The sequence below is a fragment of the Fusarium sambucinum genome, chromosome IV (genome assembly GCF_050947815.1).
Source record: "Fusarium sambucinum isolate potato_lamoka chromosome IV, whole genome shotgun sequence".
NCBI lineage: Eukaryota > Fungi > Ascomycota > Sordariomycetes > Hypocreales > Nectriaceae > Fusarium > Fusarium sambucinum.
Window position 1 is genome coordinate 5,840,041 of NC_139291.1, and position 26,758 is coordinate 5,866,798.

The 26,758-nt window shown below is 48.5% G+C and overlaps 4 protein-coding genes across 4 annotated transcripts; 2 read left to right on the plus strand and 2 right to left on the minus strand.

Moving 5' to 3' along the window:
- Nucleotides 1-1,589: 1,589 nt before the first annotated feature.
- On the minus strand, nt 1,590-5,201 carry FSST1_001935 (ADP-ribosylation factor GTPase-activating family protein; the record flags this gene model as incomplete). Its single annotated transcript, XM_083227877.1, has 5 exons — nt 1,590-2,901; nt 2,954-4,410; nt 4,461-4,844; nt 4,906-5,033; nt 5,138-5,201. 5 exons carry the CDS (start codon nt 5,199-5,201, stop codon nt 1,590-1,592), a joined length of 3,345 nt encoding a protein of 1,114 aa, XP_083092117.1.
- Nucleotides 5,202-9,212: 4,011 nt separating this feature from the next.
- On the plus strand, nt 9,213-13,387 carry FSST1_001936 (C2 domain-containing protein; the record flags this gene model as incomplete). The annotated part of the gene is made up of 3 exons (XM_083227879.1): nt 9,213-11,768; nt 11,817-12,398; nt 12,449-13,387. 3 exons carry the CDS (start codon nt 9,213-9,215, stop codon nt 13,385-13,387), a joined length of 4,077 nt encoding a protein of 1,358 aa, XP_083092118.1.
- A 6,342-nt stretch (nt 13,388-19,729) lies between these two features.
- FSST1_001937 (uncharacterized protein) lies at nt 19,730-23,878 on the plus strand (the record flags this gene model as incomplete). Its single annotated transcript, XM_083227880.1, has 6 exons — nt 19,730-20,546; nt 20,596-20,628; nt 20,680-21,506; nt 21,554-21,820; nt 21,868-23,367; nt 23,438-23,878. 6 exons carry the CDS (start codon nt 19,730-19,732, stop codon nt 23,876-23,878), a joined length of 3,885 nt encoding a protein of 1,294 aa, XP_083092119.1.
- A 998-nt stretch (nt 23,879-24,876) lies between these two features.
- On the minus strand, nt 24,877-26,477 carry FSST1_001938 (uncharacterized protein; the record flags this gene model as incomplete). The annotated part of the gene is made up of 3 exons (XM_083227881.1): nt 24,877-25,105; nt 25,804-25,823; nt 26,406-26,477. The coding sequence occupies 3 exons, from the start codon at nt 26,475-26,477 to the stop codon at nt 24,877-24,879; spliced, it is 321 nt and encodes a 106-aa protein (XP_083092120.1).
- Nucleotides 26,478-26,758: the final 281 nt, after the last annotated feature.

A 26,758-nucleotide genomic window follows, 5' to 3' on the forward strand; every position in this document is an offset into this window, starting at 1 on the left:
TAATGGTAACGCTATTCGGTGGGGTTATCCGGTAGTTGTGATGCCTTGGGAGAAGGGAAAGAGAAGGAAAGGGAAGATTATGGACGGGAGGAAGTCGAAACGAGCAAGGGCGTGAATCGAGCCTGGGCCAGGATGGAAGTACCTATTGTGGTGTTCCTGCTGAGCGAGCCGGGAGCCTAGAGCAGCTAGCTCAAGCTAAGGTACCTGAGTGCGACAACTGCCTAGATGGTGCCTGTCGTTTAATTGGATCCGAACCAAGCCACTTTGAACAGCCTCGATGGAATTCGAGTCACAGATTTTAAAGGAACTAAAAAAGTCTGGGCTGGTAAAGTAACATTTGTTTTCTACTTATGCCAGTAAATTCTACATTCAAAATTCTCAAGAAACAATAATAGTGCTCATTCGGCCTGCTCAGGAAACAGAGAGAAGTCACATCCAGTGCCATTTTTTGCCTCGTGAAATTGTCCATGACAGCATCGGTCAACCCATCGCCTTGTCTCTTGTCTCTTGCTCACCTGTAAGGGGTGGATCAAACCTTTAAACCCACTACAAATGGATCTCTCAGTCTTGCGTTCCAGTGGATCCCCTAGGTAAGAAGCGAGGCATCGTTCATCATGTGAGCGTCCAGTTAAAATCAATCCGTCTCTCAAAAGCAACGGCAAAACTCCCCGGTGGCAGTGTGCCTTACAAGTGGATCGATCCTTAGCCAAGATGACATAACTCATGTTGAGATTAGAACGGATCGAGATATCAACTCATGCCCAGCGTACAGATGATCCCGAGTGTGGGAAGTTCCACCACAAGTTACATACAACCAACCTACCTAGGCTGTGGTATTCTCCTCGTAATATCAACCCCATGCACTAAATTCTGTCCATGCATATCATCACCTGTCGATCCCGAGTCACGCCGCCTCTGAGTCTCTCTCTCTCGCCTGCCATCGTCACGCGCTCATAACAGCAATGGCTTCTCTAACATTGTCAGCCCTTCACTCCATCTCGCTACAGCCAGTTGATGATGGGCTATTTCTTTGATGCACTCGTAAGGAAACTACGAACCAGCGAGACTGATCAGGGTGATCACAGCATTTATAATAAAACACAGTTTCGACTTGACATTACCATTATTCAATATCATGCCATGCATGGCCAAGTCTTCCCTCGTGATAAGTAGTTGTAAAGTAATCAACAGGAACTGCCGATAGCCAACGACCCGGCCTGTGTGCCATAATGCTGCTATTAGAAACATGTGTGCCACTGTGCTTTCTTCAAACATCCAAAGATACATAAAATATGCTCAAATCCTTCTCCTCTTTCATGTTGTCCCCTAGACTCCGTAGAGCCTCCAGGTTGACCTTTCCAGCCTTGTAGTGTAAAAAGCATTGTTGTCAACGCCGGTCAACTCCTTTGCGCCCAGCCATGTCTTTTATCAAAATGCCTGCCGTCCTTCCTTACCAAAGAGAATTCGTCGTCCATTAAACAAAGTCATTACAAGCAGACACCATGTTTGTTTTGCTTGTGTGATCGGGAAAGATAATAGAGAGAATAGCAGGAACTCAGGCCTGCCAGTTGTTCCCAGGATCTGGATTCCTATCTCTCGGGGATCGCAGTTCTGGCCAGCCTACCTCCTGTACTAACTCGCTTCTGAAGTCGAGCTTCTTTCTCGCGCTGGAGTTTCTCCGCTGGACTCATGTTACCAGGCAGCGAGGGCACTGCATCGCTTGATCCCCCTCCTACGAGCGTACGTCCACGCTTCTGCTCTACGTAGAGCTGCGCGTAACGGCCTAGGGGGAATGCTGGCATTGTTCCAGGAATTTCAGCCCCGTTCTGAACCAACAACTCGGCTACTGGAAATGGTACGGCTTTCGCCTCCGAGTCGGATGCTGTGTGCGGCGGTGTTGGTGACGGTGCTGCCGGATCTGCTGCAGCCAGAGCAAGCCATACAGCATGCGTACCTCTCATCTTATCAACTGTATTCGGGTTCGCCTTGAGCGCCAACGCATAGAGCACCTGCTGTATCTCGTTCTTCTTAATGCCAGCCAGCAAGGTCTCATCTGCCGTGCCATATCGCGACAACGTTGGCGAAATGGGTTCCACAAATGCTCTGTCCACATATTTTGATGTGATAAATCGAAGACGCTGTTCGCGACTGGCCTGGCCTGTCGGTCTCAGCGACTGATCAAGCTTTGCCTCCCAAATCATGTTTGATACTCGGTTCCCAATCAACAGTAGAAGCTCGACAATATCAATAGTAAAAGACTTTATGTCCAGCGTTAGAGATCGCACCTTGCTGATGTGAGTACCAAGCGACCGGTGGATGCCACTGCATTCGATGCAAAGGATGATGCCCAAGTTGATGGACACCCATTCAACCTTGGAACCAGAACCGCAGTCGGCGCACCACATGTTGCCTTGATCATTGTCTCTGACCATTTGAAGCACTCGATCGGGGTTTTCATCATAGCCTGAGCTGGATGTCCTGATTGCACTTGGTCGTGCGCCAACCGTTATCCTTCGACTTGGTATACCACTGTTAGAAGTACTGTGATGGTTGCCATGGCTCAAAGATTGCGTCTTTCCTGTGAGGACAGAGCCAATGTCCCTCCTCATGGAGGAATCGCCGTTCGATGATGTTGGCTTTCCCTGGTAACTGCGGCCCTCCATCGCGCTCTGTAAAGCATTATTAATGTGCATAATCCAGCTGTTCATGTCTTCTTCAGATGTTGCCTGGTATACCCTCTTGAAACTGGGAGTGATTACTTCAAAACAAAACCGTCGTTCCGCATTGCGAGCTTCTCTGACGGATGCCATGCGAAGATCGATGGGGTCCATGTGAAGATCGAGCCTCTGCTTCCAGTTACTGTATTCAGATAGCTTGCCTTGGTCCAGTACAATCCAGAACCTAGAAATCACGTCAGCGAGAGGTTCCTTCAGAGACAAGAAAATAAACTTACTTATGCCAGCCCTGTTTATTCAGGTTTCGCGGGTCGACATGTCCTCCAGGTCTGTTGAGCGCCCACAAAAGTCCCTCTTTACGGTGGGTGACAATAGATGGCACGTTGTCTCGCTCTTCGAGATCCCGGATGCCCTTAAACTTGGAAAACGCTACTGGGCTTCCAATGGATGACTGACCAAGGCTGCCAGGAGACCTAGACAACTCGACGCCGGATGGAATACCCACTGATCCGATATTCAACTGGGATCCTGTGCTGTCGGCGCGGCCTAGATCAGAATCCGATGTGTTGCCTGTATTACCATTACTGGCAGAGGAAATAGGCATGTTGCTTGCAGTACTGCCTTGGTCTGGTTCCTTGTAAGGTGTGTTGCTCTTCTCGAGAAGCCGTCTCTTCTCCTCGCGCTCGCGTCGTTGATACTGGTACTCCTTGTCGGCCTCTTGAACCTCGTTGGACAGAGCCTCTAACTGTGGAAGGAGGACCTCGATCTTCTTTGCAGTTGCCATGAAACCCCGTGTTTGATAGTCGGCGAATTTCGTAAGTTGAGATAGAACCTCTTGTTCCTTGCGACCGCCGTGGAGATCTTGCATGAAGCTTGAGTAGTCAAATCGTTTGAGTTCGAAGTTGCGCCGTTTATTTTGGTACTTAGAATCGGCTTCCGCAAGTTTCTTAGCCTTGACTGAATCCTGTCGCTGTCCCAAATAGCGCGATACGTATGCGTAATAATCCTTGCTCTCCTCCTCAAAGTCTCGTTTTTTCGATTCGGCTTGTTTGATGTCAACCTGATATAGCTTGGTCACAGGCTCGATAATAATCTTTTGAAGGTTGTAAGTATTTTGGCGCTCGTAGGATAAGATTTCTCTGGCGATTTTATCGAAATAATGTTCCAAAGCTGGCTGCACCGCGTTGGCATTGGTCGACGCCGCTTCTCGTAGCGCATCGATAAAAGCAAGGAAGGCATCGTTGGCTTCGTTCTGGCAAGAGTGCGCATGTTCTGCTTTCTTTAAAACCTTCTTCATCTGTGTCCTCATATTGCCTGTCTTTTGCTCCAGGGCCTTGAGGGTAGCCCTGAACACAGGGCCATCGTCACTGACCATGGATTCCTCGCCTGGTTTAGGACAAGCCACATCCACTTTGACAGCCTCTTTGAGGTAGGGTAGTCCAGGTGTAAGAGGCATCTCGGCCGAGGGAACTAGAGGTGAAATGGGCTCATCAATCACATCAGGAACAGTCATGCGAGAGTCAACTGATTGGGACGACGCAACGCGAATTTTGGGCGGAGAGGCCAGAAGAAAAGGAGGTGATGGTGAGCTCGGGTGGCTCAAAGACGCCGGCGTGCCTGAAAAAGCATGAGCGGGTGAGGCATAAACGTTCCCTTGAGGTTTGGTACCTGCAACGAAGTAGGAGAAGCTGGCCAATGTGTGCAGCCGATGCGCGCGAGGGTCATATTCGACAAACTGGTACTGGATTAGCAAAAGCTCGCAATGAGAGAGGGATGGTAAAATACGCTGCACGAGTTTCTCCAGCCACCGCCCTTGTCCTCTGTCGGCTTCGGGGGCTTCCATTTCCAGGTCCATTCAAATGACACTGATGGGCTCCCGCCTGTTGAATAATCGCCAACCAATGCGACATTGGCGTTTCTGTGAAGGTTCGGGTCTGCATGGAACTCTCTGGTCACCAAGTTCTCGACTTCTTTGAGATTTGAGGCGTAGACATAGGTAAGGCCTGATATGCTCGTATCGACTGCGGTAGGTGCTGAGTCGGACGGTAATGTTGGTTGCGCAAACTGTGCCTGACGCATGACAAATGTGAAGGAAAATATAAGCTCGTCGTCATTACTCAGCTTCATGAGGAAATTCGGTGCTGCCGTTGAGTTCGAAGTATCGGGATCCTGCACTTGGGTCAGTCGAGGCTTCAAACCAAGGTTGCAAACCGGCGCAACTTGCCTGGACGAATTCTATGGGAGATGTGTCGCTGGGCGGTTTCTGAACCGATACTCTAGTAGCAGGAAATGCATTGGGGACGACGTTCACGGAAGTGCGCTTTCGCGGATTTGTGACCACCAAGGAGGATATGCTCACTAGATAGTAGAGTCGGTCAGTTAGAGTAACAAGCCACAACCTCAGTACAAGAGTCCAGCGAGAAGCAAGGGAAAGGCGGGGAAGTGACAATACAACAACATACATCGGTTCTGGTCTCTCAAGTAAAGAGCAGGCCCCTCTTCGGGCTTGCTACTGACGATGCCCATGGTCGAGGTTGATCAAAAAGGGCAACGAAGGTCAAAGGTCGAGGAACGAATACAGTTGCGACGGGCCCCAGGTTACTGGAGCTGTCTGGATCTTTTAAGATGGACTGGAGCAGCGAACGAACGCACGCACGCTGGGGGGGCACACCACGACAGGCGACACCGTGACACCGTGACAGCGAGCTGCTGCAGCCAGCAGGTAAAATAGCGCCGGTACGAAAAGTGGTAGCGCGGGGCTCAGGGCGGGACAGGGGAGGCCGTCATCTGGCGCTGAGCCAACCAGAGAGGCCCACTCGTACCTCAATTAGGTGTAGAGTATGTTTGGTATTGGGGTCTCAGGCTCGTCAATCGGCCGTCAGGAGGTGCTGTAGTGTGCCTGGTAGAGTATTTTATCGTTGACTAACACAGAATATTGGGTGCTTGTAACGAATGTGTCGAGGTCGACAGGCAACTGAAGAGTGTGGAATAAAGGCCCAGGTAGTCAAATAAGAAGAAAAAGAACCAATCACATACGACGATAAGTGTTGTTGCCTGTGGTAGTCGTAATGCTATCAACGATGGAGATGGACAATGTTGAAGTACCTATTTGTTGGTTGAATAGATTAGGTTAGAACTTACTAGACTAGAGAACCAAGGTTTAGTTCGAGGTGCGGCGAAAAAGAGGATGATATGCATGAAAACGGAAAGCGCAAAGGGAAATAGGATAGACGACAATTTAACAGCCCCAGCATCAAAGGCAGGCATAAAGCAAGAGCGGGGGAGGCAGGTACAGTAGCAGTAGTAGTAGCAGTACCTTACTTAGGTAGTACCTATCAGATTCGAAGGCAGTCTAGCAGTAAACAGCTGAAAGTTAAGGTTCGAAGAGTCTTCTCTCCACAGATTACAGACATCTATATCTTAGTAGTTATTTGGTGTTTATACCTGACGACAGGTCAGAGACTACCTACCTACCTAGGCATCGGGCACCTAGGTCAGGTACCTACCTATACGAGGAATTATAGGCGTAGTTAACAACAATTGGGTTGGATCAATCCCCTCATGGAGCTAGCTTACCTGGTCTGAATCAAATCATCTGTACTCTGTACTCTGTAGTTGAATCCTTTCTTGTTCTGCAGGGTCTCTCCATGCAGCTTGACCAAGATAGCTTGCTTTATATTCGCACAAATACCAGTCAGCCAGTCTAACCGATCTCATCATCAATCACACAATTTTCAGTGATCAGCGAACACAGACTGTGACTAGCAATTATGTTCTAGTTCTTCTTCTTTGCTACCTGATCCTGTACTATGTACCATTCGTCTTTGTTGATTTGATGATGCATTTGATGAATCACCTATAAACAGTGTTGCAGTTGTTTAGATGCCAACTCTTCTTTATCACAACCAAGTATGATCACAGCAATCGTACTTGAACCCTTCTTCCCCTCTTTCTAATAACCAACACCAGCTGTTGGTTTGCTTTATCAGGCAAGTCTGGTTGATGGATCAGGGTAACGTAACAGGGAACTGTTCTTTAGCCGGTCTGAACCCCTTGCTAGGCAAAACGGACATTCTTTATAGATAGATGCTAGTGTGCAATGGTTCACCTTCCTTGATCCCAGATGGGTCAGTTCGGTAATTGTACTTATTGCTGAATCGTGATTGACGGTCCGACGAGATCTTAAGCCAACCAGATGGGTTTTATCTGCAACTTGAGCTAAGACCAAGCCAAGCCAAACAAGTCCCTGAAAACTGGGGAGATCCAGTTGATACACCAACTTGAAACCCAACGGCGCCACTGGTAGACGCCTAGGCTAAGACCCAAGATAGAACACCAAAGTCGCCCGTTGCGATAGGTGGCTTTTGACGCTCTGTGGAAAGACAATTTGCTATCTAGATGATAAAGGAGCTGCTTTTAATCACCTCTAACGCGACTTTCTCGTCCTCCGTTGCACAGTCATACGCGTTACGAGAGTCAGAAATTTTTTAATCAATTTCCAGAGGCCCCAGGTAAGGAATTCGTGTTGCTGATCTCTTCAGACTTTAGCGCCAGGGCCCTTGCATGGCTCCTTTGATGGGGTTTGCGTCCCAGGCTCCCAGGCTGTTATCCAATCGCTGCGGGGATGCTGGTCATTCTTCGTGAGTCAGGTGGTGGCAGGAAGACAAAGATACGGATACAAATACTGATAACATAGGTTGTCTCACATGTGCACTGTGAAGCTCAGTTGAAGCTCAGTCTACACACCGCCGCAGCTGGCGAAATGCAATGCAGTGTTGCCGCATTCATAACTTCGTAAGCCACCTCGTCTATAATGGGACTCAAACAAGGCACAGGAAATAAACACATGACATTTCCAGCATTCTGTAGATCGACACGTCTATTTTGTTAGACAATGAATAAGTTCTTCAACAACCGTGTGCAGCCACTTGTACATATTCTGTATGTCTCCCATTCATACAAGGCTCCAACTGAGAGACAGTAAGAGAGTTTGATTGAGTAGACTAAGTACCTAGATTACATTTTACTTAAGCAGCACCGTCTGAGACCTGCACGGTAGTGAGCCAACCGTTTACGCCAGTAAACCAGTAATGGGGCTCTTCTCTTTTTGTTCTAGAATAACATTATGATCTAGATAGGATGCTTACTTGCCACAACAGGAAAAAGAAAGGCACCGTCAAGATATACTTCGACCTTGATATATCTAAGTACTGGTGTCAGAGATCAGAATAAGAACAATGCATCACCGAAAAACCACAGACTCTGTTTTCACCCTTAGCCTAGAACATTGAGGCCATCACGTTCTACCCTGGACTGGGATGTATGTTCGAGGATGCAGTTGGAATATTCGCCCCTTGCGACCTGGATACCAATAGAAAGGAATTCATCCAGACAAAAAATGACAGAGTTGAATCATTACAGTATCTGATCAAAATTCATGATACATTGATCAATCTCTTTACCATACTGACTCTCACTTGCAATCCCAACCTACTAGGTACGGGATCTCTCTGTACCAAACCCAGAATAGCCCCTTATTTGTCGACCATATCCATCAAAGAATCCGATTCCAGATGGCCGTCGCTCAGGTTCAGATGTTTTGTTGCATAACAGGCGAAACGCCCAAATCATTCCGCCGTTTCCATTGGATACAGTGCGGCGTTAGCGCTCCTCAGGGTCCTTTGACGGCGCAAGGACGTGTCAGGTTCCTCAACCCAGAAGCCGAATGGCTGAACAGATGACGTTATGCCCCGTTCCTTGGGCTGCAATGTTTTATTTTTGGGCTACCCGAGCTTGATCACCAATGTACAGGCCTTTAGTGCCTGCGGAACGACAATGCTGTCTCATGGTGTTGCATAGGTGTGGTATCTTTGATTTTTGTTGTTGTGTGACAGTTCCTGTCACTTCATCACAACTAATAAAATGCTAGGTAAGCAAACGCCACTATCTGTCGCTACCTTAGCAGGTACCTACTGAAGGAAGGCACTGTACTTGTTTCTGTTTCATTGGATCTTTGGCCTTGGGCGCATTGCAGGGATCCATTCGTCAATCAATCAATCAGACGAAAACAGGCGACGGGGGCGGCTCTTGCTCTGACCTCCAGCTCCATCCTTCACTTCACCGTCAATTTCTTGATGGCAATTCCATATAACCAATCTACTCTACCTAACCCCAACCCAACCTAAACATTCTGTTCCATAATACCAAGGACAGGATAGAGTCAGCCTACACCTTTGTCATTCCATTGAAACCCCAATCACATATCTATTGCTTTGTCTACGTCGTCATTATTGAAGGCCCAAGGCCCTCGCTCCTTTTCTCCCTTGTCTCGCTTGAACCTCCCTCCATCCGCCATCAGCATCGACCTTGCTGACATCTTACGACCTGCTCACAGTGTCATGATATTGAGCGCATGAATACAGAGCATTCCCAGTATCATCTCGCTTGCTGGACATTTTTTATTCTCACCATATAGGCCCCTATACCCATCGTCGCCACATCACCGTCGCTGTTATCCGCTGCCCCTCGATTGTCGATATGTCGTCAGCGTCCCGACGCTCATATAACCCGGGCCGCCGTATGGGCAGCAGTAGGGATCTTGGTAGGGCTCGCGCAGCTTCAAGAGCCCAACCAATTGTTGTCGAGCACGACGAAGCCCGCAGTTTCGCCCTTCGGTCGGCTTACCTACATTACCTTCTACAACCCAAGGCCAAGAGAAAACAATATGTTGCAGCCCCGAAGCAACCAGTCCGAACTCACACCAGCGTTGGCGCCCTGGTGCAGGAATTTACTTCCGGTTCTTCATCAAGTTTTAAGCTACCACATAACTTCACCAGCGCTTTGCTTGAACGATGCGGCGGCGTGCTTAGGGGTAGTGAGCGCCTGCCGGGTTACAACGATCCTGTCGTCAAGCGAAGCTTCGCTGAAGCTTATACGACCTTCTCTGAAAAGAACTTTCGCAAAACGATTGATAAGGAGAGGAAACTCGAGCCGCTCATTCTTATGTTCTACACTTCTACCACCAAGGCAGCCCAGAAAGGAGCCGCCCCTGACGATGATTCTTGGAAGCTCATTCCTGACCGTCACCTCGCGTTGTTTGTCCGTTTAATTGCCACGATCCTGCGAGATCAAGGCCACGATCGTGACAAGACTGAGCTCATGTCCAAGCTGAGTATCCTCGAAAAGAAGCTTCTCACGAACGACCAGAACCTAGTTGGCGGCGGTGCTAGTGGTGCTGGAACAACTATTGAGGTCGTTGTCCCCTTGAGCTATGATGTCAAGGACATGCCTCTCGTTCAACAGGTAGTCAAGATATTTGGTTTGAGCCTTTCAGAAGCACAGGCCGAGATCAACGAGAACAAAGGGGTGTGGACAGAGGAGGCTGCGCTCAAGGACCTCAAATCGTATCAGCACAGGCTCAACTCAGACATGCCTGGTGCTCTGGGGAGTAATGATTTTGATCTTGACGATTCCTTCCTCGAGTGGAAAAAAGCCGAGTCGCCTCATTTATCACAGATGATGCTTGACATATTGACTGCCAAGCCAGAGCTTGCCAAGACGTCCAGCGGTGGTGTTGACAAAGGCTTCTCCAGCCGGCCCCAGTCAACCTACAGCAATCCGGGATTTGATAGCTCGATGGGTTTTGATCCATCTATCAACCTTGCATCACTAGATATTGGAGATTCCGGTATTCGAGCAGTCGAGGAGAATATTTACACCTTTGTCCCTCAAGACCCCAGAGCGTTCTTCAAGTACATTCTTAAGCATGCCATGACCTTTGACCAGATCAATAGCGATCCTGATCTTGACTACCAGCCCCTATCGAAACAATCCATGGACCTTTTGACTGAGTTGTGTGTGAGATGGAGGGTGCCACAGTTCTCCAGACTCATCACTCTGCTGGAAGTTGCATCACGCAACTATTTGGACCGAGAACTACTACCTGAAGAATTGGACGCTGTTTTTGATTTCGTCAAGACGCCACTACCCGAGGTCAAAAAGCCTCCACACATTTCAAACTACTGCACTCCCCTATCCGAGATCGACCCCAGTCGCTGGACGGTACATGATTTTGCTGTATACCAGCATACTCTACAGACACTCCATGAGACTCTGCTCCGTGACCTCTACGATCGGATGGAACAGTGTTATGACACAAAACCACCTCAAATAGGTGTTGTCCAATATATATTGGATAATCACATCTTTAACGACCCTTGCTTTTCACCTAAACCTGAAGCGGCCGAGGAGTTTGCTGAACATCTGAGTCAGCGCCTCCATGACCAGGCCCAAAAGACGTACGGTCAATACATGGAAAAGGAAATATCAGCTGATCGAAATGAATGGGACTTTGCCAACGTGGTTAAGCTGGGCAAAACGGTTATCAAGCTTTGTGAAAGAATCAACAAACGATATACCAAGAACCCTGAAATCATGGGTGTAAATCCCTTCCAGATTCTAGTTGAAGAGGTATTCCCGCGATTTGAGGAGGATGCACATGCTATCATCGAGTCCATTTTGGAGACAGCCCAGGAGACTGGCACCGAACTCGACATACAGGACGGCTTCGAGCTGTATAGAGAGTTGGTTGCGATCCGTCGGATTCACAACGACTCCCTACCTGATCGTCCCTTCGCTTTCAATATCGAGAACCTTTTGGTCGATTTTGTGTGGCGATGGGTTCGTGCCGCTGAGAATAGGGTAGAGGACTACGTCGAGCAAGCTGTCAAGCAGGACCAGTTCCAAGTGCGAACAGAGAATCCCGAGGACATTCCACGGGACGCAGAGAGACACAGTGTTTCCATCATTGACATGTTTATGCTTTTCAACCAGACTCTCGACACTATATTCAACCTCAACTGGGGCAACGACGAGCATCACGCTAGATTCATGACATCTCTTTCGAAGGCGTTTGCCGCAGGCATTGGCAAGTATTGTGAGCTAGTCGATCAGAAGTTCGGGAAGGAAATGGATCGCCCCTCTGCAGAGGAGATGGCAGCACAGAATCAAACCACCCAGGAGAAATGGATGAGATATGCGAAGGATGCCTGGAACAACAAGGACCGCGTTGAGCCGTTCCAGTTCTATTCTGAGGTAAGAGAACATATTCCAATCATTGGTTCGGTTAACTAACTCGTGTAGTCCTTTGTCAAACTCAATAACATCGAATATGCTATGCAGGAGCTTGACAAGTTAGAGCGGGCTATGGACCCGGATGCCTGTGCTTTACTCTTGGAGAAGCTTGACGGGCCGAAGAAGAAAGCCCGACGACCCAACAAGTACACCTTTACGATCAAAGTAGTCGAGGCTGAGGATCTTAAGGCATGCGACACCAATGGCTACAGCGATCCATACGTGGTGTTCGGCGATGAATACCAGAAGCGATTACACAAGACGAGAATTATTCAGAGAAGCCTGAATCCACGTTGGGACGAGACTTTTGACATAACAGTTCAAGGTCCTGTCAACATGATTGCGACTATCTGGGACTACGACACCTTTGGCGATCACGATTACGTTGGGCGAACATCACTCAAGCTTGACCCTGTTCATTTCAGTGACTACCTGCCTCGCGAATTTTGGCTGGACTTGGACTCGCAGGGTCGATTGCTCATCAGAGTCAGCATGGAGGGTGAGAGAGATGATATACAGTTTCATTTCGGAAAGGCCTTCCGGCATCTAAAGCGCACCGAGAGAGACATGGTCCGGAAGGTTACGGATAAGGTATGACATGCCAAACAGTAAGACAAACAGATATGCTAACTTGAAGATAGCTCACGTCTCAGATCAACCATACCCTATCTTTGGAGACTCTCAGGCACTTGCTGGGTACGGGCGGTATTGGCGCATCTGTCACAAGTCTTTGGAAAAAGCGAGCATCAACGATGCCTTCTGTGACCCCAGCTCAGATCGAGGCGGCACTGGCGCCGCTGTTTGCTTATTTTGATGAAAACTTTGCCATCATGAAACAGACATTGACAAAAGCCACGATGGATGCCGTCATGGCACGGCTCTGGAAAGAGGTTCTGATGGTCATTGAGAACCTCTTAGTGCCACCCCTGTCGGAAAAGCCTTCACAGCAGCGGCCCCTTTCGCGAAAGGAACTAGACATTGTCTATCACTGGTTGGACTTGCTGTTCCAATTCTTCAATGCCAGGGATGAGTCAGGAGAGCAGCTCGGTGTTCCAGCTGAAACCCTCAAGTCGCCTAAGTGGCACGAGCTTGCCTCGCTGAACTTCTTCTACTTTGAGGATACTAACAGTCTGATTCGTGAGTCGGAAAGAATGGCAGCTGCAACGACAGAGCGGGCACGTCTAGCTCTCCAGCATCAGAACTCGCAGAGTAACCGTCTGTCAGCTCCGGCAGCACTTGGAGCATCACTCGGCGGTGCAGGGTCGTTTGCAAGCATGGGCACGATCAGACGCGGAAAGAGTATCATGATGAGCCGTAACCTGGGCACCATGCGTAAGGCGAAGGAAGCGAAGAGGCGTGAGGCGCAAGCGGATCCGAGCGATGATATGATTCTGCGTATCCTCCGTATGCGACCAGAGGCAGCGCCTTATCTCAGGGACCGGCATCGCCAGAAGGAGAGGCAAACTGCTACGGCTGCTGCTGCCCTGATCGTCAAGAACAGTGTGACGCAGGGCTGGAACTCTTCAGCAGGCCCGGCTTTTGGTGGCAATTTTGGGCGGAACAATTTGCCAAGACGATAAATGATTACAAGGGAAGAGGGGGATTATGGACGTTTTCTCGATTGCAAATGGGCCAGCTACGCATGATATGGATACGGATGCCTAGGAAAGTTTGCTTCACATATTGTTTTTGGTTTCGTTCTTTTTGATATCTATCTGGGTGAAAGGAATAGCATCAGATACCCTCATTCGTGTATGCAGTAAAGTTGAGTGTAATATATTTCTCAGGCATAGGATTAATCTCGTCGTGACGCTGGTGATGTTTGTTTAGGCTAAGAGTCATTGCAAAGTATTGAGGTTATCTTTATTAGCATGTTGTCGAACACCATGTGCCTTGGACTTCAACTCGGTCGAACGATCTAGTTCAAACTGAGCAGATGATATTTTAGACTGGGTTTATTTTGCTAACATCGTTGTACAAGCACGCTCGCTCTTTGTCCTCTTCTTTCTAAGTCTTCAGAACCTCAACATAATGGGATACCTGAAAATCTAGTTACCCTATACCATCAAATTCCTGACTTGGATTCTGGTCACAGTCTCGCATTATATCACGGCCCAACATAAAGCAGCCCAATCACGAACCTGACCAAGCGATGATCAATGCTTGTTGCCGATCTCCGAAATGATCACGAGTTAAATAAAATCGAAACACAATGACCAAGTCAGCTCCGTGCGAAGGTGACGGAAAAACTCTCCCTTGCTCATTCATTCAAATGAGACATGAAAACGGATGTGTTGTGTCTGTATAGCCCTGGCAGGGACAGCGAATGTGAAACCGATACTTCTATCGGTAGCCAATCCTCCCTGAGATCCTTGGAGATCACTCCAATAATTATCTCCATCGACATACCAAGACTCTGATCTCTCATTGGCCTTTTCGAATTCTGTCGTGGCAAAGACACCTAAAGAATCGCGGAAACGCACATTTGCAATCCCTGAGGGCTTGTGGCCGTACGACTCAGCTGAGGAGAAATGGCGCCCATGGACCGTTTACAGCGCTACTGACGCAGGGTCATCATCTTGAAAAGACTTATTCTGGGGCGGTTTTACTGCCTCGTACAAGCAGCGCCTCTCACGTGTCTCGATGAGGATAGGGGTCCCCTAACATGCAAGTATGAATCAGGAAGGACCGCCACATCGCCAATTCCGAGATGGAACTTGATCAGACAGACAGGTCTCAGGCTGTTCAGAGACGGACAGAAAAGCGGAGTGGCGGAGTGGTTGCTCAGTTTGCAACAGCCCTGGAACTTTGAGTGAGGAATACAAGGATACCGTCTAGAACGATCAGCTAGTACAAGCTTGGTATCGACTAAGACCCTCGGACCCTGTAGAATGAGAAACTAGACCGCCGCAGAAAATGACAGCATTTTCAGGGTCCTATTTGAGGGTCCAATCCTAGATAGTGTCCACTGTACTTGCACCGCTCTGTATGGTGTTGGGGAGTGGACCGGTTGTCGGGGGTTTTCTGAGTGAGGGAGGGGCAACGAAGAGGAGAAGCAGTTCTCGGCGACAATTTTTTGTTTGGCACTTTTTGCTGCCCTTTGCCAAGGTTCGTCCTGAACCAATACGACCGTGTGCGTATTTACCTACGATGTATTGTAGCCGCAAAGATCGTGCCAATGAATGGTACCGTGTTGTGCACTAATCAATGCCTCGATATGGGAAAGTCTGAAGTTCGCTTGTCCCTCCCTGCGAGTTGAGACGATATTCTGAATGACGATCTCGCGCCGTTGGAGAGACGGTTGGTTTCAGCATAATAGAAACTCAGAGCATAGCAAGGATCCCGTTATTCGCAGATCAAGGGCAGCCAAGCAGTGAGTGTTCTCACATCAGAAAACAGACTGCTTTGTTCCTGTATACTGACTGACCCGAGGCTTCGATGCCGCCGGCATGATTACCCGACCAACCGACAACAAAGGTATCTCTCGATATTTGTTCGTTCTGACACCAATCAGCCTATCGCTAAGTTGTTATCGTAATATCTTGTTCTGCGCATGTGAAATGAATGTGCGATTGGTTCCTTATTCTTGTCCTCTCGTATCAGTCGGCTCCTTCTGGCAGCTTATTTTGTTTGGTGACTGTCGATCTCAACCACGAAAGTTCAGTTGTGCATATGCTTTAGTGGATGAACGGACTTCGAAACGTTTCTCACGTGGACCAGAAGCCACCAATCTTGGAGGCAAATCACATGTACAGTATGTGAAAGGAAAGAGGACAGTACAATCGTTCGATGTCCCCAAGTCCCCCACGATGTTGTAGCTGGTCGGGTTGTCATTGCACACCGTACGTAATGTACCTGAACGCAGAATACCCTAAATAATGAATGAGCTTTTTGTTGACTTGGTTGACAAGCAGCTTTCAGGCTCCAATTTGATTTGCGAAATCATGAGGTTTTGAAGGAGCTGTCCACCCAAGCCTAGAGGATTCAGGGATGCCCCTGTCGGCGAACCAGAACCCAACTGGCGGCAGCTCCAAAATGACGTTGGTGGCTGTATCGACCGCGACCGCGACCTACCTAGGCCCACCTCAACCCCTGAGCCCTGTCTGCCTGTGATGCTGGACCGCTATGATTTGGGTGTTGACAAACGATTGAATATAATTCTCATCATCTCCAGTCCACCAGTGAATATCCATATTTCTTTAGAGCGATGATGAAAGCATATGGTTCTATGCACTTGAATGTGTATGGGCGACGGGCATGTATTCTTTCAACCATGCCGGGTTGCTTACCTTAGTAGTATGCTTGAAGCCTCTCGATAGGTAAGTCACGAATATTGTATCATGGGCAATTAATTGAATGTGATCATCTCTGCCAGCTTTGCCTGAAACACAAGACGCCGTCCATCGCAATACTCATCAAACCAATGACGCTTACCTTTATCCCTGTTACTCGCCGTCCATGGCATAGCACAGAGGCCATCATTGTGCGGTATGGACTTAGGGTGGTTTCCTGGAGTGCCGCAGCTCAGCGAATGTTGCTTGCTTATTATAGTGACAGATGGAAACCACCACTGACAACAGTAAGCGCCTTCTGGGAGTAGCACGGTGTCGCTACAGCGCTTTGATACGTACAAAATAAATACAATTGAGAGTTGAACATAGGTCAAGCCTCCGGGGAAAAGGTTGTAGATGATTACGGGAATAGACAGACTAAGCCAGGGGTAGCCATCCGAGCCGCAAAGAAGCCGCTTGTTGACAGCTCAAGGGCCGTTTCAAGACCAATTGCAACGGCCCAGCGACTAAAGGGTATGGCACTAAAATGAGCGGATGTATAATTTCCTTACACGAGTAAATACCTTTTTCTTTTTTACTTTAGCGGAAATGATAACTGCTGCAGGTGGTGTTCCGTGTGTCTCGAACGATCTTGTGAGTAGGTAGAATTAGCAACACGCTTACCTATGCAGTACCGTAATAACAATGTAAACTCCTGGAGCAAAGCAAGAGAGACATGTTTCGAAAGCAACAAAGACTTGAGAGGGCTCTCAAGTTCCCTCGCTTAAGTATCGCCACTGTGCGAGTGGCAGAGTAAGAACCCCACATCAACGGTCTTGGCAGGCGGGCTGGGCTTGAGAGATGGGCAAACGCACCCATGAGAGTTGGCGATGGACATCCACTACAACAACAAAAGAGAGGAAACAGCTGGGACCATTATTCAAATGTGGAACACAGACGAGCTATTTCTTGCAATATTTCTTGTCATCCTAGTCGGCAAATACATACCATATTCTTCAACGCTAAACAAGTCAAGCGAGTCCCCTGCGACTCGCAGTGAATTGTGTGATGGTTGGACGCAGAACTGTTGTGTTGAAAGGCTACATGACCAGGTAAAGATTAAGTACTAAACTTCATACCTACGACCACTTGACCGCCGAACTGGTTGTATTATGCAAAGAGGAGTACAGCACAGTTCAAAACTGAACCGTGCTGTACTGTACTGATCAAGCAAAGCCAGCAAACCACGGCATAAGAGTGTAATACCAATATCCCTTGCAGCTTCAAGCGGAACTTTATGTCAACTGGGGACCTTGGCTACTTGGAAGACAAACAACACGGATCCATAGCTAATGTCTGAGACAGTTATAAAAACGATTTACTACTGAAGCAGGACTGATCCATAGAAATTTGGAATGTACTTACCTACCTAGACCTCACCTACCCTACTAGGTAGGTAGGTAGGTACTAAGGTAGGTAAGGTTAACCGGTTCTACCAGTCACTCAACTCACCTGAGAGCACTTTTCCACTCATTCTCAGCCGCCTTGGTACAGATGCAGTTCCAGTGTAGAGTGCCCTTGTCCGAAATGCCCATTTGACATTAACGGATAGTGATTATGTCGATCGATTCGTTCGTGCAGCCGCTAGCTTGCAGTAGGGGCGGGGAGAGGCTCTGGGCAACAATTCATTGGCCCTTGATAAACAGATTTCCCCAGAAGACCCAGCCGAAAAGGTGACATCCAATTACAGTACACCCAGCCTCCATTGCGAGGCAGCCCATGATTCTAGGAAGATTCACTGAATGAGGTACCTAGAACATAAGGAATTGCTTGAATATATAAGAAAAAGGGCTTCGTGAGTTTCTGTACAGATACAGAGGACTGATTGCTTGGAAACGAGCATATATGTGGAAGACTTGAGCGCAGATACGATGAAAATAGCGGGAGGGGATGTAATTGAAATCTTAGTCTCGACTCATATCTGACATGCAAGAGATGGATCGAATTTGTGTGCATGTAGGTAGTAGGTGCATACATCCCAAATAAAATCTTGCAAAATGTGAGATGATACCCTGTATCCTAACGCATGCAGTTCATATTTCTACATACTATTAGAACTCCATGGTATAGGAGGTGGCTAATATATAAAAATCATGAATACTGTACATGGTGTTTGTCTGCAACACCCTGTATAGTAGCAATTCCTCGCTATGATGCTTCATTTTCTTTACTCTTTTTGGCTTCATCTCTCCACATAACATACATACTTTCCTTTACCCCCAAGTTTCAGGGCTCAACCAGATCATATCGTGGTCCAATTTAAAATTCAGAACAAGCAACCTGCTGGTATATACTACGTGGTAGGTAGCATCGACGTACGCATCGAGTTGAGATTGTCCAACTTAATGATCGCTCACCCCCTCTAACAGCTTACCTAGAACAAGGTTCTAGGTTTTGTTACAATAACCGATATTCGTCGTCAAAGCAAAAACTTAATTGCCATGAAAGTAGAGAGTACTGCGTACCTGAACGGGCGGTACTGATAGTGGAAAGGCAAACACCACTTCAGACCGAAAAGAGAGGTTGCTATTCTGCTAGACCGGTTTGGACGTTAGCAACTCTTGGAAGGCTCCGCCTTTCATCGCCTCTGTCGCCCTCCTTTTCACCTCGTACCGCTGTGGTAGTCACCGAGGGATCTTCCTAGGACCGACCCAACTCGGAGATACATGCCATTGCCCACTGCCCTCCAGCATCAAGATGTACTACTTACCTCCCTGGATTATACACTACTACTCAGGATTGTCCTGTCAGTGGAAGGCTAGGCGTGCTAGGGCGGGCTCTCTCGGTTCACCCAATCCAGCCCGTTGACTTGTCCCCCCACCCGGGGGCTAAGATCCAGTGGTTGCTGCCACCGCTGCAGTTGGGACCACCCTTTGTCATGCCCTGTCCTATCGTCCTGTTCTGTCCTGTCCTGGTCTCTAGGTAGGTTGGGTTTATCCCCTCTCTGGTTACTTTGGGAGTACTTTCTCCGTCCCTTCTCCTAGGTCCCATTGCAATACCTGCGTAACTACTACTCCGTACCTACCTACCTATACTATACTACGCCCTCTTCGGCCAACCTGCAAACTCCCAAACGGCTTGCTTGCTGGACTTTCAGCCTAATCCTTTCCTCTTCAACCCTTACTGTCCGTCTCAGTACAGTATCGCCATCCGGCCTCATTTTTCGACGACACCAGGCTCGTCCCGATTTCCGTTCCGAAAGACCCTTCTGATCTCGTTTTGCTCCGACTTGAAATTCCCGCGACCGTTTTGCTTATACTGGTTCCATTCCCGCCCGTCCTGCTGCTACGGCGCCATCGCCCGCCGCCACCCGGTGTATCATACTCAGGCCAACTCAACTCTCGACAATCGAGGATGCTTCGCAGTCTACAACTGTTGCGTCCTTAGTTTGGTCATTACTTCGCCTTGCGTGGTACTCTTTTTTATTTATTTTACCGAATATATCCACCAGCAATCAACTTGGCGCCTTTTCGTCGGTCGTAAACCTTCAATCTACACTCGTCCGTCCAAACTATACACACGATCCTGCGCAATTCAGGACTAAAAAAAATTTGTTGCCTGACTGCGGCTTAGCAGTTCACCTGCACCACCATGGTTGACGATGCGGCCCTCGCCGCTGCCGCTGCGATTGTCGCTTCGATAGCCCCAGATACCCGACCGCCTAATTCGATACCGGTGGGCGTAGCTTCCCAGGTGCAACTCCCAGGACCAGATACTCCCGCCAAGCGTAAGCTTGAATTGGAGCTTCAAAACCTCGCTTTGCGTGTTGGAAAGCTCGAGAGCCAGGCCTCAGCGGCTTCTCCGTTTCCAGAAACGCCTAACGAGGTCATTGACACTCTTTTTGGCGAAGAGGCTCTTACGGTGGCGGCTCGCCCCAAGCCTAAAGTCTTTCACGCCCAAGGTAGCCTGCACACTCCGCATCTGCCATCTTATCAGCTGACCGAAGAAGCCCTCGAAGGACTTCGAGAACATGTGGATGATCAGTCCAAGTTGCTCGATAGCCAGCGCCAGGAGCTCGCGGGTGTTAATGCCCAGCTGATGGAGCAGAAGCAGCTGCAAGAGCGAGCCCTTGAGATACTCGAGCAGGAACGTATTGCTACCTTGGAGCGTGAGCTCTGGAAGCACCAAAAGGCCAACGAAGCATTCCAAAAGGCCCTGCGAGAAATCGGCGAGATCGTCACCGCTGTTGCTCGTGGTGATTTGACTATGAAGGTTCGCATGAACACTGTTGAAATGGACCCAGAAATTACAACGTTCAAACGCACTATCAACGCTATGATGGACCAGCTGCAAATATTTGCTAGCGAAGTCTCGCGAGTGGCTCGTGAAGTCGGCACCGAAGGTTTGCTGGGCGGTCAAGCCCGCATCGGTGGTGTTGATGGAACATGGAAAGAACTGACTGACAACGGTATGATTCTATCTTGCAAGATAAGCTGGCTTGCTAACGCTTTTCGCAGTGAACGTCATGGCTCAGAATTTGACCGATCAAGGTTTGTAGGAACCAGACTAGAAAAGGTCTACATAGCTAACAAGTTCTGCAGTGAGGGAAATTGCATCTGTTACAACAGCCGTAGCCAACGGCGACCTGACCAAGAAGATCGAGAAACCTGCCCGGGGAGAGATATTGCAATTACAACAAACCATCAACACCATGGTGGATCAATTACGAACATTCGCCTCTGAAGTCACCCGTGTAGCAAGAGATGTCGGAACCGAAGGCATGCTGGGCGGGCAAGCCGATGTTGGGGGAGTGCAGGGCATGTGGAACGATCTCACTGTCAACGTCAACGCCATGGCCAACAATTTGACGACTCAAGTGCGCGACATTATCAAGGTTACCACAGCTGTCGCCAAGGGAGACCTGACCCAAAAGGTTCAAGCTGACTGTAGGGGAGAGATTTTCGAACTCAAGTCGACTATCAACTCCATGGTTGACCAACTGCAACAATTTGCTCGTGAGGTAACAAAAATTGCCCGTGAAGTCGGTACCGAAGGACGCTTGGGAGGTCAAGCTACAGTGCACGATGTTGAGGGTACCTGGAGAGATCTGACAGAGAACGTCAACGGCATGGCCATGAACTTGACCACTCAAGTGCGAGAGATTGCCAAGGTCACCACTGCGGTCGCCAAAGGTGATTTAACAAAGAAGATTGGGGTCGAGGTCAAGGGTGAAATCGCGGAGTTGAAGAACACCATCAACCTGATGGTGGATCGACTTGGTACCTTTGCTGTTGAAGTGAGCAAGGTTGCCAGGGAAGTAGGTACAGATGGAACCCTTGGTGGACAGGCCCAAGTAGCCAACGTCGAAGGCAAATGGAGGGATCTTACAGAAAACGTCAACACGATGGCGTCAAATCTCACTGCTCAGGTAAGCCCAGAGTCTCGACAAACTTTTGATTTACTAACTGGTTGTAGGTCAGGAGCATTTCGACCGTCACACAAGCCATTGCGAACGGCGATATGAGCCAGAAGATCAAAGTCGAAGCAAATGGAGAGATACAAGTGTTGAAAGAAACCATCAACAACATGGTTGACCGTTTGTCTAGCTTCTGCTATGAAGTGCAGCGAGTCGCCAAAGATGTGGGTGTTGATGGAAAGATGGGTGCTCAAGCCGACGTGGGCGGTTTAGATGGACGCTGGAAAGAAATCACAACAGATGTCAACACCATGGCTAGCAATTTGGTACGTCAAGCCCGAATAACCTTGGGGGCTCGTTCTAACCTAAGCAGACAACGCAAGTGCGCGCCTTCTCAGATATAACTAACCTAGCCACGGATGGGGACTTCACCAAACTTGTGGATGTAGAAGCATCAGGCGAGATGGACGAGCTCAAACGAAAGATCAACCAGATGATCTCAAATCTGCGTGATTCTATTCAGCGCAACACTCAAGCCAGAGAAGCTGCCGAACTTGCCAATAAGACCAAGTCCGAATTCCTGGCCAATATGTCACACGAAATCCGAACGCCGATGAACGGCATTATTGGAATGACCCAATTGACATTAGACACCGACCTGACTCAGTATCAGAGGGAGATGCTTAACATTGTCAATAATCTTGCCAATAGCCTCCTGACGATCATTGACGACATTTTGGATCTTTCCAAAATCGAGGCTCGGCGAATGGTGATTGAAGAAATCCCTTACACGTTGCGAGGAACTGTCTTCAACGCCCTCAAGACTCTCGCCGTCAAGGCAAATGAGAAGTTCTTGGATCTCACCTACATGGTCGACAGCTCTGTGCCGGACTATGTTATTGGTGATTCTTTCCGTCTCAGGCAAATTATCCTCAACCTTGTTGGCAATGCTATCAAGTTCACAGAGCATGGTGAGGTCAGCCTAACAATCAAAGAGAGCATGGGGCAAAGCCACGTCCGACCTGGTGAATATGCGGTCGAGTTTGTTGTGCAGGATACGGGTATAGGAATCGCTCAGGATAAACTGGATCTGATTTTCGACACATTCCAGCAAGCCGATGGTTCCATGACTCGCAAGTTTGGCGGAACCGGTCTGGGTCTGTCTATTTCGAAGCGACTTGTCAACCTCATGGGTGGTGATCTTTGGGTCAATAGTCAGCATGGAAAAGGCAGTGAATTCCACTTCACATGCCTAGTCAAGCTCGCCCCTAATGACGCCGCTATGATCGAGCAACAGATTCGCCCATATCGAGGTCACCAGGTGCTATTTGTCGACAAGGCTCAATCTCAGAACGCTGCGTCGATTAAGCCTATGCTGGAGAAGATTGGTCTCAAACCTGTTGTTGTTGATTCAGAGAAGAGTCCCGCCTTGGCCCGCCTGCACACCGGTGGCTCCCTTCCCTACGATGCTATTCTGGTTGATTCTATCGACACCGCAAGAAGGTTAAGAGCTGTGGATGATTTCAAGTATCTACCTATCGTTCTGCTTGCGCCTGTTGTCCATGTTAGCTTGAAATCGTGCTTGGATTTGGGAATCACGTCGTACATGACAACGCCGTGCAAACTCATCGATCTAGGAAACGGCATGATCCCTGCTCTTGAAAACCGAGCCACTCCATCGCTTGCCGATAACACCAAATCTTTCGAAATCTTGCTTGCCGAGGACAACACCGTCAACCAACGATTAGCAGTCAAGATCCTCGAGAAATACCACCATGTGGTAACCGTGGTAGGCAACGGCTGGGAAGCCGTCAAAGCTGTTCAACGCAAGAAATTTGATGTCATTCTTATGGATGTACAAATGCCAATCATGGTAAGTAGCTGCATTGTCTTGATACTCACGAGCCGTGCATGCACAGACAGGCTAACAAGTTGTTTTACAGGGAGGTTTCGAGGCCACTGGCAAGATCCGAGAGTATGAGCGTGGTATAGGAAGCCACCGCACACCTATTATTGCTCTAACAGCCCATGCCATGATGGGCGATCGAGAGAAGTGCATCCAGGCTCAGATGGACGAGTATTTGTCCAAACCTTTGCAGCAAAACCACCTCATCCAGACCATCCTCAAGTGTGCTACTCTTGGTGGTCCATTGCTTGAGAAGAATCGTGAACGCGAGTTGGCGCTTCACGCCGAAACGAAATCGAAGCATAAGGAAGGAGGTCAGGGCTTGCTGCGACCGACACTCGAGAGCCGTGCCTTCACGAGTCGAGAACCCCTATTGGGGAATGGCAAGGAGAGCCCTGCCATTATTGCAACCGAGGAAGACCCCATGGCAAGAGCACGTGTTGTCGACCTTGCTGATATGAGAAGTCTGACCAACTAACCGGGGTTCTTTCCGTGTCTCAGGTTTTCATGAGATCACTTAGTCAATAACCCGGTCATGTCGCGACATGAATACGTCCGTCGAGCGTTACGAAAAGTATACTCCGCGATATCTACGATATCGGGATACGGCCCTTTTTGGCGCTTTTACAAGCATCACGCCGTTACAAGTATTAGCATTGCATATGACTCGTCTTGTATGGAGTCCTCAAAGTCGGGACGACCATTTTGTATCAGCACAGTGGATTTGAGGTTTGATTCGCTTGCGACTGCAAATTACAAGACCCGACAAGGTCTACAGGTTCTGTTTGGTGATACCGGTTTTTTGGCAACTTCGTTGCGTGATTCTGCTTGCACTGGTCCTGCTTGTTCATTGCTTTCACATAGGCTTTCAGGCCCTGCAGGCTACAGCCCCCCGTCATGTGTTTCATTTTCTCTGGCGTTTCCGGGGTTTTCATGCGTGGATGGTTGCGTCAAGCCTTCTCAAAGGACTTATATCGATTCGATTGCGGGCTTCAATGGAATATATCAACTTAGATGGGCATGGACCAACAACATCAACAAACATACAACATGTGCCGGCGACTATGGTTAGAATGGGAATGTGTCGAGTAGGCTGCAGGCCTTTAAGGATGGCACCTCTCTCTCTCTCGTTTTTCCAGACATGGCTTGCTGCTTAGGTTTTGTTTTTCGGTGTTTCCTCACTGTATATGTGATTTCTCTTGGTTATTATTTTTTCATTTTATTTTTGCTCTTGAATGAGGAGTGGGATACGAGCCATTGAGCTCGGGAAGTATGCTGGGCTACGAGATGGGATGTGGGACGATTGGAATGTGTGCCTTAATGGCAGGGAAGGATGTTCCCATAACCGTTCCAATACTATAGGTGAAAGATGCTCTTGGGGAAAGAAGAGACTTATGAATGACTGGCATACCGCTCTCTCAATTATCTAAGTTGCTATGTGACGTGAACTGAACAGCCCGAACACTTCCTAGTTGGTCAAGTAGTGTCCTTTTTGTCCTTCTCTACGTTTCCATTGGTATCATCCCGGGGCCTGTCCTGGTTGTCTGCTGCTCTTGTGCCTTGAGGAGATTCGTTGACCTGGGCTACCTTGGCAGCTGCGGGAGCCTGTAGATTCTCGTTGGCTTCAAGGGCAGCAAGTATGGCGTCAAGTCTGCTTTCGAGGTTTGTGAGGTTGTTCTCGAGGTTGGTAGCAGCTTGCTCGCCCCTATATTGATATCATATTAGTCAAATGTCACCGGAGATCGCTTTGCAGCATTATGTGCAGTGAGTCAAAATGGGAAAGGGGAGACAGAGGTAACCGAGGTGACGCTCGAGGCAGTGCTGTGAAGGGTGCAGGGATGAGTGTGTTGTGCTTGGTGAGAAGTGAAGCGATCAAGATGCATTCAAATCGAGTGGAAATCTATTGCCACATTGATAAGCCAGGGCTTAAACCAATTAATTCTGTGGTCGATAGTACGTATATGGAAAAGCCAAAGCACCAGTATAAGGTCACATAGGACTTTATTTTTCAAGACGGCTGACTCCAGACTGATGGGATAACAGCCTGTTTAGTTGAGAATGGTACCAATGGCAAGTGATGTCAATCTTCAACATAGCATGTCTCAAGCCCTTCAGATTGTTAGGAAACTGCAAACCGTATATGCCTAGCTTATCCTATGCCTGGGCGAAGACTGAGCGTCGGAAACGCCGATGGAGGAATTCATTGATCTGGGGACCGAGCACAAAACGATATGCTGATGCCGAGTACGCCAGCGAAGAATTCCATGACAAAAATGCGACATGGATACATGGGAATCATGTTGAAAGTGGATCGGGATGAGGAGAATGTGAGGGCGTGTTGAGACAAGGCGAGGAGACGAGGCGAAGTGAGATGAGGGGAGGTGAGGCTGCAGAATAGTTTACCTAGCAAGGTCCCGGTAGGCCTAGAACGCACATGTTGTCAGTATAATTGGAAATGCAACACAATAAAGGAAAGGTCTATAAATTGAGAGGGTGTGTGAAGAAACGAAGGGTAAACACGGCAAGGCCAAGATGCAAATGCGAATGCAATATGCAAATGCAGATGCACAATGCAAATCAGTTGGTCAATCAACCAGGAGAATTTGGGCTATGGCAAGCCAAGCGAGACGGTCTCGACCAGCGGGCTGGGTCTGATTCTGGGTCTGGGTATAACACGTTCCACGGTCAAGCCGGGGCGAGAGTCTGGACCTCGATAGTGGGAATAGCCAGGGAATGAAGTTAGGGGAATTGAATTTGGAACTGGGATTGGATGATGGAGAAAGAACAAAAGGAGGACATGGTTGAAACAGGAAAGGAGTGGCAAGTCCCCTCAAATTGAACAGTATATAAGAAGGTGGGATGGAGACCAAGGACAATTCTCTCCGGATGTGCAGCAAGGTGTTTTGTTACCATTCCCATGTTTGGCAAGAAGGTAAACTCTGCATTGCCATGCCTGACAGATGGCAAGCGTGGGAATAAGACATGGATAAGAAGAGAAGACCTACTTGGGCCAAATCGGCATCCCCCGAACCCGCAGCCTTTGTGGCTCGGTTGTTTGCGTCGTCAGTTGGTGCCATCTTGTACTGTACTTCTTTGCGTGAGAAGTATTGGCGATGGGTGAATAAGAAGATGTACGTAGGTTGTAGCTTGTAGGTGAGGCAGATAATGCGTTAGGACAGCCCAACCTGGTGGAAAGTTGGCTGTGCTATGCTATGTTTTTGCTGAGCGGTTTGTTTAGGAGAAATACGGATAGCCCATAATAAATGCGAGGATGCCTGCTCATGGCTGAACGAGTTAGGTTTAGGTTCTTCTGTAGTGGGGGTTTATCCGCGTGAGCAGCCAACGGTTCTTCCTACCT